The following is a 16,885-nucleotide window of genomic DNA, read 5'->3' as shown; positions in this document are numbered from 1 at the left end:
CGATTCTCAAGGTGGCTTCTCTAGGTGCTACATTGTAGGCCTGACTTCATCACTATAATGTCCCTTAGTCCTACATTGTAAATGAGGACATCAAAGGCTCCACTATTATTATTAATAGTATTATTAATAAACAGGATTTTTATAGTCCCAACATATTACACAGCGCTGTACATTAAATAGGGGTTGCAAATGACAGACTAATACAGACAGGGGAGGACCCTGCCCCGAAGAGCTTACAATCTAGAAGGTGGGGGAAGTAACACACAATAGGAGGGAGGATATGGAATGCTGGGAAGTAGTGACGGTTTTAAAAGACAGAAGAAGATTTGGAGCTTCCAAGAGATGGGGAATGTTCCAGCCTCCAGGGGAATGAAGGGTAAAGTAAGTAAACATGCTTTTTACTGATACCTTGGGAAATTAGTATCCTTGCAGTGCAGGGAAAGTTTTGTATGTCAATACATGGCAGTTTCAATGACAATATATCACATTTTTAAAGAAAAGTGGATATCTCTATCTGCCCTCCCCTGCACTGGGGCAGTGGTGTGCTGTTGGAGGAGTGCCCCTTTATTAGTCATATGACCAGGGCCTCTTCCACGCAGAAAGAACTACATGGTGCTCTTTTTACACATAGGGGTCTAATTATAAAGCAGGGAACCTGACATTCACTAAAACATTCTCTGATGGATAATCTTCCAGGTCCATGTGTAGCAGGGGACCTAATAGAGAAAGTTCATTGCTAGGATTTACACTTTAAAATGATGGTGTGGTACCTGGTCAATGTGTGTACGGACATGATAACCAATGTACTATTTATACCCTGTTTTGCCCGAAAATATGACCTATTCCGAAAATAAGCCCTAGCATGATTTTTCTGTATTTTTTAGGATGCTCAAAATATAGGCCCTACCCCGAAAATAGGCTACAATATATATAAATACATGGATAAGAGGTGCTCATTTAAGGAAAGTAAATATTGCTAGACATGAGAAATTGGAGCCAATAGTTCTAAAGGAAATGGAGTCACAAGAAATTAATGACAGATTTTAGGGTTCGGAGAGTTTTGATGATGTTCCAGAATGTGATGAAAAAATAAGACATGCCTTGAAAATAAACCCTAGTGCATTTTTTTGGAGCAAAAATTATTATGACACTCCTTTTTTCAGGAAAACAGGGTAGCAATGTAGCACATATCACACTCTGCCTGGCCAAGTCTCCTATTAGGTAAAGCATTGCACGCTGGGACCAGCAGAGGGCGCTGTAGCAGTGTCTGTCCCGCCTCTAGATGCAGCGTTATCCTTTCCCACCCCCGGAATGCTATCCTGGATAGGCGGGGCGGTCATGTGACGACATTTCCTGGACTCCGGCTGGTTGTTTATAGCAACAAATGACTGGAGGTCGCCATGTTTTCTGTGCAGGTGTTGTTGATCGTCCTGTGTTTGTTGCAGTCTGGCTGTTCTGATATCTCAGGGACACAACAACCTAACAGCGGGCATAATGCATCGAGGAGCAATGCTGACAATGAGACGGAGGTGTGGGAGCTGCTGGAGAATGACACCCAGCGGGCTACAGAGAGAGCCTCTACCACAGAGCTGTATACAGAGGCCAGCACACTAACCCAGCCTGTCAGCCCGCCTCTGTCATCTGCCACCCTGCCTCTGTCCCCTGCCACCCCGCCTCTGTCGAAGACACCAATGCAACGTAGTGTACTACATTGTGTTACATGCCCCATCTTTTGTTTGTTTGTCCCCATATAAAATGTACCTGTGCATAGATGTGGGTGCATTTACCCAACACAACGGAAATGAGATGTGTAAATAGGTCCTTAAAGTGCAACTAAAGTCACACTTTGAACTTTGATTCAGGCAGGTTGTCATTGCAGAAAGTGACAGGCGATTTCCCTTCTGTGATCACTGCTATTACCTGTCTGATCACCACCCAGCTGTCAAATGTTGCTGAGCTGCGTATGCTTAGTGTTAGTTGCCAGAGAAACCCAGCAATCCCAGATTCCTGTGCATGTGCTGGGAATTGATGAACTCCCAGGAACTTTTGCGACACAACCAATGATGGCGATGGAGATCGTCTTTGGGAAGTAAAGAAGAAGGAAGATAGCAGTGCCTGATAATTGAATAGAGATAGGGGTGTAATCGCAGGTTAAGGTCCAGTTTGGGGTTAAATGCAGATCTTATAGGCGTTCAGACTGCCATTTTAAATAAGCTGCTAGTTAACTTCAGACTATTACTGGGAAAAGGTAAGGGCTTCTCACCTGGCCTGCTTGATGCATGCATGGCCATCCTAGCCATGCACCCAGCGCTGTACAAAGTCCATAATCATATCATTAGCTGCTCCTCAGAGGGGCTCACAATTTAATGTCCCTTCCTTGGTCATATGTTATTTATGCAGTCTAAGGTCAATTTTTGGAGAAGCCAATTAACCTAACTGCATGTTTTTCGGATGTGGGAGGAAACCCACACAAACACAGGGAGAATCTGCAGATAGCATCCTGGCTGAGATTTGAACCTGGGACCTAGTGCTGCAAGGACTAGCGTGCTAAGCCGAAATCTGAAAGTCTGAATCACATGACTACCAACTTCAGCCTTCTCTGTACTTACATCTCCTGCTCCCAATGCTGCTGAGCTCTACTTGTAGCCTAAGAGTCCTCGTGTGAAGTCCATGCTGATATAAACACTTCTGGGAGTGCTGATTTCTGGGGGCCTCTCACAGTTCCTCCTGCTGATCTTCACATCCCTAATATCTCCTGTAACATGCAGAGGTCAGCAGCAGGTACCAATGACAGGTTCCCAGGATCCATGAAGATTTCTGAGCAACGGAGCATATTTTGGCAGCACACATTGCAAGTGACCAACAAACCTTTCATAAAAAGGAGAACACTGTAAATCAGCATTATTATTACACAGTATTTATATAGCACCGACATATTATGCAGTGCTGTACAAAGTCCATAGTCATGTCACAATTGGATGTCCCTACCATAGTCATATGTCTTTAACCTTCTTAGCGGTCTGATTTATATAGGTATTTTTAAATGTCAAAGCCGAAAATTTAAAAATACATTTTTAAATTTCCCACCTGGTCCTGCCCTCCAGCTGCATGCTGCGTCCCTTGCCCGCCCGACAAGGCCCATGGCCTTGCTTCCTACTCCAGGGACGCAGATGCCGGGCAGGCATCGCCAAGCGACACAAATGCCGGGCGGGCATTGCTAGAGGACTCCGTGGGGACCAGGTAAGTTTTCCAATCCATCTAAAATTCCACCCCGAGTGTGGCTCGGGGTTACCGATTTTGGTACTGAAAATTAACCCTGAACCACACTCGGAGGTTAATAGGAGGCCAGGGAGGTTAATGTAGTCACCATTGGGGGGAAGCCAATTAACCTAACTCCATGTTTTTGGAATGTGGGAGGAACCTGGAGCACCTGAAGGAATCCCACGCAAATACGGGGAGAACATGCAAACTCCATGCAGATAAAAGTACTGGCCGAGAGTCGAACATTGGACCCAGCGCTGTAAAGGCCAGATCGCTAACCTCTGAGACACTGTGCTGCTATTTCTGTCATTTTATTCCTACAATTTTTATATTGGTGAGGTCAAAAACATTTATTCATCATCATTGCTAAAACTCAATATTCTTATTTTTAGTTTCCAGTCTGTGTGTTTGTGATCTGCTGGTGGCCCAGTGTGATGTTAACTGCTGTTGTGATCCTGACTGCACTAATGCTGAGTTCAGTGTCTTCTCTGGATGCTCGGTTTCGGCTGTCACGTAAGTTTTCATTTTTCTACATTTTTTTTTTGTTGCAAACTTCTTTTTTTGTAAACTGTTTTTTGCAGTTTGTTTGTTTTTTGGGCTTAAGTTGCCCTAAACTGTGTTTAATCAGTATAGGTAAATGCCTATTTCTATGTCATATTTATGTACTTACATTATTTGACACTTTGTATTCTGAAAATATTACTAATATACATTTTATAACTTTAATTAGTTGTGATGGAGCTACTCTGTAAATGTAGGTCTAGTTAATAATAATAATAATAATATTAATAATATAATAATAATAAAAAAAACTTGTATTTTGTTTAGCGCTTACAAATTATGCAGCTCTTTACAAAGTCCATAGTCATGTCACTAGTTCAAAACTCATGTATACATGTATATTTGTCTGTGTATATGTATTATTATTCCCATTAAACTACCATTCAGAGTAACAAGCTGCCTTTTGTTCATCATTCACATGTTTTTGGTTTTCTCATTGTTTTTTTAAACTATTGGAACTCCTCGTCATGAAAGGACCTGTCTGAACCACAAGGTGGTGCTAATATATTGACATTCTGAGCGCATATAGAATTCAGACTACACAAACAATTGAAACATTCCAGGTTTGGTATTTATATAGAACAGCAACAGCTTAGTATAAAGGTTTTGGTTTAAAAACCTGAAAATAAAGTTTTTAATTTATTAGGAGGTAGGTAAGATCTGTTCCAGACAAACACGACTAGGCCTAAAATGATGTTTTTTTATTTTTAGCCCTGGGAATAATTGTACTAATTTCACTAAAATATTCTAATCTTTGACCAGAAGATCATTGTTAACTATATTATATATATTATATATATATATAAAATGTGAGTATACTTGAGTGGTTATTTTATTCTTTGCCTCTTCCATGCCAGGTTGTAGTCCCTCCTGGAGGCACTGCAAAATGCCTGCTCTATATCTTTGGTAATAGATTTATTATGCCCCTAAAATTGAAAGTAAATAAAAGCAGTTCAGTGATTCACTTTACTTGCTGGGAAGAGAACCCTATTTGCAAAATGCTGCCACTAAAACAAACTATATTGAAAGGAACTCAGGGCCATGTTGCCTGCCTGTTGTATATTTAATGAAAGATTAACTTTAAAAAAAACATTACCAACACATTGGTTCAAAGCAAATTTTGACAATTTATTGTAAATAAATTTTTTTCCCCAAACAAGGTAAAGTTGGCACACTCCGGTACCTTTCAGCAACTTTCTGAGTGGCCAAAGAGCACCAATATAAAATGACATCAGTGAATTAGGAATTCTGTCCTGCAGTGGCCCTTCCTGCCTTCAAGAGTTCAGCATGTTGGGCAATCACAATGATTAGATGCAAATGGGTTGGACAGACAGTTTACTGTATTTGGGGTGGGAAGAATTACTTCAGAAAGCTAGATTTAATTCTATATGTCTCAGTTGTGGTTCTGCACAACATATTTTTTTAATCACAGTAATGAGTTGAACTGTGGGCAGAAAGTTACCTTCTTTGCATCTGCTTCCCCTTTTTCTTCCTCAGAAGCACTGACCTGTAGAATGGTATTATCTCTATAATTTGCTGATCTGGTTACTTCTGTGGAACAATACAGCTTTCACTGCTCCTCCAGCCCCCTTGTGCTACAACTCTCACTCACCCAGCGCTGCAGTCACTTCTGGCTATTCATAAAACAGCCTTCTTATGAATGGTTGGGAAAAAGTGGGGAAACCATAATTTTAAAATTTTTACCACAAAGACATTCCAGTCCATTTGAGGATTGTCTTTTTGCAAGATGTTGGATGCTTCACATTTCACAGGAATCTTTCCAGAAGGAAAGCAACTTTAATTCTCACCTAGGTTCTGTATGCATAACACAGGGTAAAGGAAGTACAGTATATACATTTTTCTTTCAAGGTACTAAGAATATGTAATTTGGAAAGGAGAACAGGGGCCAGGGAGTGGAAGTGGCGTTTCTAGCCTAAAATATTTTCTTTAAGTTTGTACACATTCACTGCTATATATCCTATAAAGAAAAAACATTTTGTAAAGTTTTTGGATAAAATATGGAACAGCTAGAATCTTTGGTTTCTGTTGCATTTGTTGCTGCTGTTCCTGCTGGAATAGAGTAGCATCATGCACAATGAAACTATGCATGATCCTAGCGCTAAGGATATAATGCTATTCTTAAAAGCTGTGAACCTGCCTGTTTCTTAACAAAGAAGGATTTTTTAGCAGATGTTGTCTATTGTGACCATGTCAGTACAAACAACACAAATGGGTAGTTTTTCTTTGCCACTTTCTATTAAAGATATTAGGGGATTAGGCTAGTTTCTTGCCTAGGGTCACTCTTTTTTTGTGCTAGTAACCATTGTCACCGGGACAGGAATTTATATTATGGTACACAATTTTACATTTGTCACCAGAATATCCTAGGGACATCTGTCCTGGTGCCAACTGCCTAAGAGGGAGATCATTTTGGAGAGATTTCCCAAACCTAAATTAACCCAGAATACCCATGTTTTGTAATATGATGGTATGTATCATGGTAGGTATGATGAGGATGCCAGAAAGGATAGGCAATATTCCCATGCACAGCTTTGCATTAGCTGTCACAAAAATAATTATGCAAAGGTCTCTTTCTGGGCAGAGTTTGAGAGGACTTTACAAGAATAGATATAATGTATACATGCAGAACTTTTATCAAGGGAAGTTTGCAAGAAGAGTTTGATTCTTCTTCGAAGTATAATGATAATTGCATAACTGCAAGTTTCTTATAGGATAGCAAATGTTTGGTATATTACATTATATTATATATGTGTGTGGGCCAGATATTTAACATAATATAAAGAAATTGTAATAATCAAGTGCTTTTTTTTCTTTTATTTACAGTGGTGATAGACAGTTGTGCATGCAAGAAGCTATTCTCTACTCAATCAACACTTCCACCAATATCCCTCAAAGGGTAACTGAAACGGTGCAGTTGGTTAACCCCAATGTGTTCTGTGTTCAAACAACCAACTGTGAGTACCTCCTAACATCCACACCAGCAGCACCATTGTCATTAGTTCACAAGTGAGGAGACTTGTGATTCATGTGGCCACACTTGTTTTTTACTGTAGCAGTCGACAGATGGTGTCATTGAGTCACCAGATACTTGACAGTGCTGTCATGCAAGTTATAGTAGTGGCACCTTCTGCTAAGTGTAATGTGAGCTATATTTATGTTCCTGCATAAATAAAGTTTATGTAATCCCTACTTACTCCACTGTACATCTGTAGAGTATTTTATTAGTACATGGTTTCTGGTCATGGTGCTGTATACACACAGTATATAGTCCTCAGCCATGGTGATGTATTCAATGTATATCTGTACAATGTCTAAAGTGCATCCAGAGATTGGAGAACTAACTTGACTCCACAGGCCGCACTGGATTAGAGGTGACATCACCACAGAAAGAAGGAAGTGGGCATAAGCTAAGAAACTCAAGGCTCTGCCTTTGGAATTTACACGTTCCTACAAAGGGAACAATGGTGATGGGGGACATGAGGATAGTGATGCTATGTACAGTGGCAGAGTTGCCACTGTACATAGTCAGGCATGCTGGGATTTGGTGTGGTGAGGTGTCATAGGTGTTTGGATTCAGGAAAGTTTGGTGTCACAGGTTTCAGTAGTAGCAGTGATTGGTAGAGATTAGTTGCAGAGTGAAGGGATTTTAGTTTCTTTAAAGTTCTATGCACAAAACCCGTTTACCTGGAAGCCTACTGGGAGGTGTCTTCTTTTACTGAGCTTGACCCGATATAAAGCAGGCTTCTGGGGCGTCATTGTCAAATTATCCAAGGTAAGTGCAAGGGAAGGGAGACCATTAAAATTAAAATGCCTAAAAATGTAGTTTGCCTTTAGGCCTCCTTCAGACCTATAATTTGAGGCAATGCCTTAACAGTAACAAAAGTCAGTCTTGGTATTTAAAATGGCACTCCAAAGCACAAGTACATTAGGTTGCAATGTACCTTACTATGGCACACCACAATTAAAAAATAAAAATGAATTGAAAAACATGCATTTTAAACAAACTGCATATGTGCAATCCAGACTTCCATCAATATTAGCTTTTTTGCAAGATTAATTTAAAATTTTTATTATTGGAGTTTTTCATTTTCCTACAGAAGGAAGTTTCATTAAAACAGTAGCAGTTTGATAACATAGTATTTTAACGTTTCTTACCGAGCTTTGCATCATCAGTATATCCATAAAGTGAAGTACTACCATATATAAATACATAGAGAAAGGAGGTATCATCCTTACCATTTTATGTTTGAGAAACTAGCATTGGAAGTTCCTGCATTTTATTATAGCTTGCCCAAAGTGATGAAATTATTATCGTCATTATAATTATTAGAATATTCACTGTAAAAATTGCCATAACAGGTCTATTCACTGATATACCTCTTTTGTAAAGGAGAACTACATTTTTTTGCTTCTTTTGTTAGTACTTGATGGCATGAGGGCTGTAAAAAGAACATTTTTTTATCATTAGTAGTGCATTGTGTATATTATTACCAATCCTATATTAGGTCCCAGCTTGAACTTTTGTTAACCTTGCTTGTTGAAGTTAAGATTCCCTCAGGAAAAGCTCTGCATCTCATTTTTTTATAATCTTTTGTGCAATGCCTTATTTACCTTCTAACGCACCATGACCAAGTGGAAAATAAAGATGAGTCCATGGATTTAATACCTAAGACTCAGTAAATAAATCATATTTGCAGTGATGACACCGCTCCTGTGGTGTCTTAGAATAGTTTACATAAAATCCAGACTGTACTCCACACCTTCTTCTACTTCTACCATCATAAGTAGTATTACAGTAATATTTCATCTTAAGGTATTTAGGATGTGATTCCCATGTCTGAGAACATGAACAAAGTAAATGTTGTATTAGAACTATTTTATTATGGCAGCTGACTAACCTGTTAATCTCCCTTTTTATTTTCCAAGGTTTCCGTGAACTGACAGGGCACAATGTAGCACAGGTTTAAGGCAACCACATAGCATCTATAGCCTGTCTGTTGGTTTGTTCAAAAGTTTAGAGCAGTGTTTCTAAACCAGGGTTCCTTGAGCCGTGACCGATTTGTGCCTCTCGATTCCATAACCACCCACACCAGTGATTTTTTTTTTTGGCTATCTGTAAGGGTGACATACCAAATAAATGTACTTGTGATCAGTGGTTACAGTAATTATAGCGGGGGTTCCTTGAAGACCTGAAAGTTATTTAATGGTTTCCCCATCTTAAGGAGGTTAAGAAACTCTGGTTTACCCATATGGAGGACCCATAGAAAGTTATACCATACCCTCCAACCCAGGAAAACCCTTATTTAATTGCAGCACTGTAGGTCTTTCAGCTGTCTGCTTTTTTTTATTACAGTAGGCGTTGGGTAATGCCCTTGATTATGCACAGGTCATATCCATCAACCTATGTGACTTAGCTGCACCAGTAATGGTTTGTGTTTTTTGATGCACTTAAAATTGGTGATGCCTGAGGAAAGTCAAACTGGCCTTATATGTAAGACATCCCTAGGATCCTTTGGGTGATTTAGATTTTACTTAAGCCCCCTTGCTGGGCTGAGTACAGGGAAATGTTTTGTACTTTTAAAATAGGTTCCAACTGAGTTTATTGTATCATCTCTTTCATTTAGGACCTGGTTGGGCAGGTTCACAGTTCATATTAAAATTAAGTTACCCATGGATGTTTGTTCTTAGTTTTTTTATAACTATTTAATCTATTTGCTTTGATAAATTTATAAATTTTTGTTTTTCCTTTCTATAGACCAGCCAGCTTTGTCCTTTATAACTCCAAATGAACCAACAGAGGCAAACTTTGACAGTTTACTTGCAGAGTTTGGTGGAAATTATTTTAACAAGAATAGTAATCCTTTATCTAATTCTGTCATTTCTGCTGAAGTCCGTAACCTATCCCGATATGAGGTATGTTTTTGTTTTTTTTTATATATATTTTTGATGTGTCAATAGACTGTGATTATACTGTATAATATTATAATCCATAATTAACAGACTATGTATTTACTGTCTCTTGGTGTCCAGTTATGGTTGTGTAAATGTCACCCACGGCATATTGGTGGTAGGCAGTTCTCCACCCTTTCAGTAGTACAATGTGATGGCCTGTGGCCCACACACCTGTGATTCTGACATTGCTGTTATCTTTTACGAACTCTACTTCTGCTGCAGCAGTTCAGACTGTCCATTGCAACCTTTGGCATCAGGCTAGACAACCTCTGAACATGAAACTGAGATGCAAAGAGAACATTAATGGGATAAATGATTTCTGAATCTTGCCCTCATATAAATAAAGAAGATAGATAATGAGACAAATGACCCTAACCTGTAAAATTCTACTCTTACAAATTCTCTGACCGGTTGTCAGAAATAGATGACCTTGTGTGCTTAATAAAGTATTGCATTTCAATCTGGGTTAAGTGATGTATTAAATAAAGTGATTTAATTGCAAACTTTGTACCACATTTTATACACACAATAAAGGTGCAGTTCTATTTATAACAATGTGTTTTGATACAAACACATCAGACCAAAGTGTTCGGTTCCTCTTTCGGAGTACATGTAAACACAGGTGCAATAAATAGGCATTGTTATTCTGATGAGCCATTTTGTTGTAAGACTGCTTGTGATAAGCTTTTAAAATGTCCTTACAGGAATGTGTTTCCCATAACAGCCATCACTGCCAAATTTATAATCCTAATTACATAGAAATCATTGGCAATCCGCAGCAACAGTAGACAGGTACTGTGCTATGTAAATGTACATAGCTTTTCAGACAGAACAAAAATATATTACATATATTGCACGCAATTTAGAATGGCTGTATAAGGGATTACTGTTGCAGGGGATATTATTTTATATGTACCAGTTATTGGCCTGTATATGGGGTAAAAACAACTACATTTTGGATATGAAGGGATTGTCAACAGTATATATAACAATGACCCTGACCCAATGATCCCTTTATGGGATCTAGAATTTTGACTTTTTCAAAAGACTAAATATCTCAGATTTGTTCCTAAGTGTGTACAATAGTGAAAAATTGATCTCCAGAGAGAGCAGTTCACAATTTAGTTATGAATTTGTAAATACAATTAGTATAAGTACCTAAATTAGAGTTTCAGAAAAATACCAAAATGACAATGAATGATACAAACAGTATATAATGTTCAGGATATCACAGAGATAAATATGCATTCTAAGTGAAAGACCTAATGGAGGGCCTGATCCATTAATGAGATCCCAAAGATCAAAAGAAGCTAGTATGCATCTGATGTAGACTTTTTTTACTTTGAAGGAACAGTAATAGAACCAGTCTGTCAGATGAGAAAGGATGATACCAGTATGATTTAAACATGTCAGGAGCATCAACCCAACATGGCAAAATGGTGGGTTTAGGTAGAAGGTGATCTTCAAATGTAGTAAATGCTGTCTGTGAGGACTTTGAGAACTAACTTGGGACTGGAATAAGTATAATTTTCAACAAACATAAGAAGGTTGGCACAATATATATTTTTGTGAACTGAATCATTCAAGGGTAAGTTTTGTGGCTGTAGGTCATGAGGTCAGAGGTGGACTTCCATAGGTGGATGGGTGGTGTGGGGGGGGGTCATTTAGGGAGAATAGCTGAAAGATCCTCCAGAAAATAGACATCTAGATATTTCAGGGACCTATATAATTCACCTTGTTGAACTTGATAGTGAACCTGTCTGAGCTTAGACTTTTACCTACAAGTGCAGGCTGAAAAGTGGCCAAAAGCTCTTCAATCACAAAGGGTGAATCAAGCAAGGTGCTAACCTAATGGTCTAAAGAGGGAAGATCAATCTCCAACACATAATCTACAATACAGTTAACTAAAGACTGTTTCCCTAGTTTAGAAGGTGTGGAGAGGTTATAAAAGGCTGAAAAATAATAATGGATGGTTTGGAGAATGAGTGAAGATGATGAAACAAGCCAATTGGTAGGGATTTGTAAAATAAGGGAATATAAGTTTGGACAGAACAAGGGTGAATAGACCTAGCCAAACTTCTTCTACACTTGAAGATTGAAGATTGGTTGATGCAGGAAACCTGCTTTAATGTATATTTCCTTGCAATAAGCAAGGCCCCCATGGTTTGCTTTTTTAGTAGCAGCATTCAGTTGATAGGGTCAGCACCAATAGTCAACTGAGGAACATGCAGATACAAGTAGAAAACACATGGGTGATGTGATTAATCTGCAGCTGCCCATTCCTTGTGCTATTGGCAAACACAGGTTGTCCTAGACCAAGCTGTACCGTTACTACAAACTAGGTTAAGGACCTGGCTCTATTGTCTGGCAAGAGTTAATCGATTAAAGTATGGGTAAACACAATTATAAAAATTAAAAATAGGAGAGTTCACATCTATGCATTTCACCCATCTCTTTGGTTGCAGGCCTGTTCCACATATATATAGGAATAAGAAAAAATAGTTCTTGCTGTTTCCAAAAGAAAGAATTGTTATTAATTTCTATTGATAGGAAAATTGTTTGTTATTCCACAGCTTAATATGAAAGAACTGCCCATGGGGCGCGATGTAAGGCATTTGATGTAACAAGTACAAAAAGCAGTCTTCTGAGGAGAAATGGGAAACTTGCTACAATATCGTATGTGTCAATGATACCTGTCCTAATGTAATATTAAACATTAGTTCTCGTTTTGTTGTTTTTTTTTTTCAGTATGGTGTCCCTATCCTGACACAAGACTCTTACCTAAAGCTTCCAGCCCCTCTAGGGACAGAAGAGTGTGTTGACAGCAACCCTATAGGTAAACTTACTCTATTATGTATGATTGGAGAATGCTACCTAACAAAAAAAGTTTTATGGAAACATTTTACTGCAAATATAATTTAGTTTAGGATTTGTGTGTTTTAAATGACTTGTGTGCAGTGCAGAATTTATGAATGGGCAGTAAGAAAGGTGTAAGCTGGGAGTCAATATATGCACGAGAGCAGTGTATGGGGTATGACAGGTGGCAATAAATGCCGAGGAATGCACAGTATGCATACATAGCAATATGTGCAGTAGTGAGGTGCGCAGGGTATGACCATAGACAGTATGTGCAGGAAAGAAATATGGATTATGACAAGTATGTCAGCAGCCAGTATGTACAGACACATATGTGTCTGGATGTGTGACGGAGGGCTGTATGTACAGGTGAGGATTATGTTGTGTTTTTCTAGGAGTATAGGAAGGGATTTTAAAGATTGATCTTTCCTTTGTATCTTTTCCCCAGCTATTTGGCAATGTGTGTGCTGGGGGCAGGATACAGAGGAAAGACCAATATGTGTGTAATTGTTATATTATACAGGACTATTTATATCTAAACAAATTACCTACATTTTTTCTTACTTAGAGGTGTGTTTCATCATACTCATTTTAAATGGGCAGACTGATGCAATATACCTCAACATGTGCTGTATTTCGGCAAGGAGGCTGGCATGGAGCTATGCTCTAAATGGAATTTTAAGCATTTCCACACTTTGCTAAACAGGCTTTACACTTTAAGAACTTATGTTCCTGCTGATGAATTCATAAGCAGTGTAATACCCCCTTATAATATACTGAAGATCTGGTTCTGCCATGAAAAAAAAATTGATTCAAATGCTAAAGCCCTAAAATCATGGAGGTGTTAGTGACTGTTATCTAGGCAGACCAGTTTCATAAAAATATTTTATTTTTATATTGTAACAACCTGTTCTTTGGTGTAATGTACCCTCTTGTGTTATTTTGTACCATTTGTTATTTATATCAACGTTATTGCTTTTTTTCAGGTAAATGTGACTGTGCAGGCTATTACAATTCAGTCTAATGGCGCTCTTGTTAGAGGAAACTTCAGTGATAAGACACCATCCTATAACAGTACTACAGGAATGTGTACCAATGTGGTTTTGGGGGTAAGTTTTCTACATACATAGTTTTTTAGTTACTTACTGAGTTAGTCTTATAATGCTGTCATAAATTGTATGTAGTGTACTAAACCAAACAGGGCGCCCATTCCCTTAAAATATCAAAGCTACTTCAGCATCATGAGGGCAAAAAAAATCCCTCTTCATTTTAAAAGCAATCCTCCAACTCTTTGGTGCATTCTTCTACCTGTGCACTTCCTTTAAATACACACTTAGTAGAATGCATCTAGAAGGTTAACAGCAATAACTTGACATAATCTTTTTCTGTCTGATGTTAGTAGTCTCTTGTTGGCCTCTTCTTTTTTTTTTTTTTTTTAACAATATTGATTCAGCTCATTGAGGTTTACAGGCATTTGGTAATACAGAACTCTAATATGGCCCTGCCACAGCATTTCAATCAGGTTGAAGTCTGTACTTTGACTGGACAATTGCAATTCTTTTTTCTTTTTCAGCCATTCTATGGTAGATTTGCTGGTGTGTTTGTTGATTAATTTTTTGTTCTTTGACTTGATTTTGGCCAATCCAGCCTCACATTTGGCTCTAGATTACTTTGGTATACCGAGAAATCCTTGGTCAAGTCAACGACTGCAAAGTGCCCAGGTGGTAGCTAGCGCAATCATCACCCCTCCACCTCTGTGATTAACAATTGGTATAAGGTGATTGTGTTTATATGTAGTGTTTGGTTTTTGACAAATGTGGCACTGAGATTATGGCAAACATCTCCACTTTGGCCTTGCCTGTCTGAAGGATTTTGTTCTGGAAGTCTTGTGGTTCGTTCATATGCAATTTTGAGAATGACTTCATACCTTGGAGACCTCATGAACTGGAGATTGCTCTTAGATTAGGAAAACTGCTACATGAGTATATCATGACTTGCCATGTTTTAAACCTCATTAGTGTGTTGTGCTAAGCAATGGTATTGATAAGTAAATATTAAGTGTTAGGGAATTTTAGGGCTTTGCCATGGATAATTTGATCCCCACCTCAAAGAAATTGACTTGCACTTTCCAACAGCCCCATCATAAAGCTTGAGTTACACAGGAGATGATTAGTAGCTTAACTGTAGTTCTAAGTATATTAGCAGATAGTCTCTAGGAGTAGTAGCTACCGATACTAGGCAGATGGAACACATGGCTTTCACTGTAGTAAGCTACACGCAAAGGATTTATGTATATGTAGTAGCAATTGACCTCACATGATCACATAATGCTTCAGTCATGTTCTAAAGATCAATACTGGATGCCAATGATAAAATTGAACTGAATATATAAACAGGTGACTAAGATTCCTAGGGTTAAGTAGTGAAAGAGACACCAAAAGGTCTGTTTGTTATGTCCACAGTGCCTTTCATCAGTCTGTTTTCAGGTACTAAACATACCTATCAATTCTAAAAAAAACTAAGTGAAGTAAATTGGCTATTAATGCATGTAATGGTTTAAAGTGCCACTGTACGATAGATGGGTTAGTACTGTATTTAAATGTTTACATATATATATATATATATATTACAACCTAAACACATTATTATGTTTTTTTTTTTTTCATGGTAACAATTTTAGTAAATAGTCAAACCTGATTCTTATTCAGTAAAATATCTTAAAAATGTGTTCTCTTCTTTTATTTTTATTAGTGCTTTATATTGACATATGAGATCATGTTTTCTTTCCTGTAGGGGCAGTATTCTATAATGTATACTGCTCAGGGGGAAATAACAAATGTTCTGGCATCGTTCACTCTTGGAGCAATCGGCAGGAGCTCTTTTCGGCAATCGTTTGAGATCAGTTTCAAGGAGGTATAAAATTCAGCAATATGTACAACCTTTTATAAACTCACTTTCCAGAGTGGCCTTTTGTCTATTGCATTTATTATGTGTGCATTGGAATGATTTGCAAGTTTAATAATGTGTGTGGTAAATGTGGCAGAAATGAGCATTACTTGTTAATACTATACAGTCAGATTAAATTGTATCTATAGCTAAAACTTTTTCAAGTTTTTGGATATAGCAGAAAATTGTTAGAATGCTTGGTAGGGTTTTATTACTGTCCCTAATGAGTACATTCACCTTCTCTATTTGTCTGGGGTGTCACTTGGCCAGAAGGTGATGGGAACTAAAAATGTATACATTAAATGTCAGCATATCCACAATCTTTAGATTTTCTTGCATTCAAGTAAAGCTAGTAACAAGCACAGTAAGTTACCTTTTTAAAATTCTTGATATCATTGTTTCCTATTCCTCCATCGCTTGTAGCAGCCCAGCAATTCTCGGCAAACATTTGCAGTCTAGTTCTAGGTCATGTCAATTCCTAAATCACATAGACAGGCTCTAGGATTAAGCACCACTAGGGGGCAACACATGTCAGAGAGTATTTTGTACATTGACAGACTGATAAGTGTATCCTCTCTAGTCTTGGTGTCATTTAATAAATCAGGCCCTATGGGTTGTCCACATTGTAGTTTATGCAGGGCTATGAAGTCCAGCAGCCATGAAAACAATCAATTCATTTTGTGTATTTTCACAATTGTAATACATAGCTTAATCTGTGTTTGATATCGGTCCTTTAGGATTTGCTTATGGGATTCTTTTGCATGCACATTTGCTGACAGACAGGTGAACGGACTGAATGGATCAATGAGCTTCTTCATTGTCTGTTTGGCAGGTTGCAGTGACACCGCTGTATTTTTGCTGTCTGGCAGAGTTGTATAAATTACAAAAATGGCTGGACAGTATAACAAAATAGGAAGGCAGCTGACATATTTGTATTTGCACTGAGTATTTAGTGCTTTGCCTGAAGTTTTAGGAGAAATGTCTGTATAACAGAGTTTTTACTGAGCATATCTCCTTCATCAACTCATTATACTTTATTGTATACTATCTGTTAGCTTGTGCTACTGTTTTGGACACCATACAACTGAACCTTGATGTGGGAGCTGTATAAAGTAGTAGTTACAGGACATGCACTTATCCAGAGCTTGTCACCTCACGTAAGATAATGTGATTAATTGAAAAAATCGATGTTTATGTAGGTTTTACCTGTGAAATCATTAACCTATCTTAGTAACTGTTGCTGATTGCCCTCTGCTGCCAGCACAGATTGTGCTTCTCATGTAAATAC

At 38.1% G+C, this 16,885-nt stretch overlaps 1 protein-coding gene across 1 annotated transcript in view; it reads left to right on the top strand.

Moving 5' to 3' along the window:
• Positions 1–1,400: 1,400 nt before the first annotated feature.
• Positions 1,401–16,885, top strand: part of TCTN1 (tectonic family member 1) — a gene marked incomplete in the record, with an annotated part of 22,172 nt that continues 6,687 nt past the window's right edge. The window contains 8 exon segments of the mRNA XM_072413938.1: positions 1,401–1,698; positions 3,105–3,240; positions 3,649–3,774; positions 6,667–6,797; positions 9,599–9,756; positions 12,544–12,631; positions 13,591–13,760; positions 15,445–15,560. Of these exon segments, the coding sequence (XP_072270039.1) occupies positions 1,401–1,698; positions 3,105–3,240; positions 3,649–3,774; positions 6,667–6,797; positions 9,599–9,756; positions 12,544–12,631; positions 13,591–13,760; positions 15,445–15,560 (1,223 nt within the window).

This window comes from Pyxicephalus adspersus, chromosome 6 (assembly GCF_032062135.1).
Source record: "Pyxicephalus adspersus chromosome 6, UCB_Pads_2.0, whole genome shotgun sequence".
Taxonomy (NCBI): domain Eukaryota; kingdom Metazoa; phylum Chordata; class Amphibia; order Anura; family Pyxicephalidae; genus Pyxicephalus; species Pyxicephalus adspersus.
The sequence above is the reverse complement of the archived record's forward strand: the minus strand, read 5'-3'. Positions and strand labels throughout refer to the sequence as shown.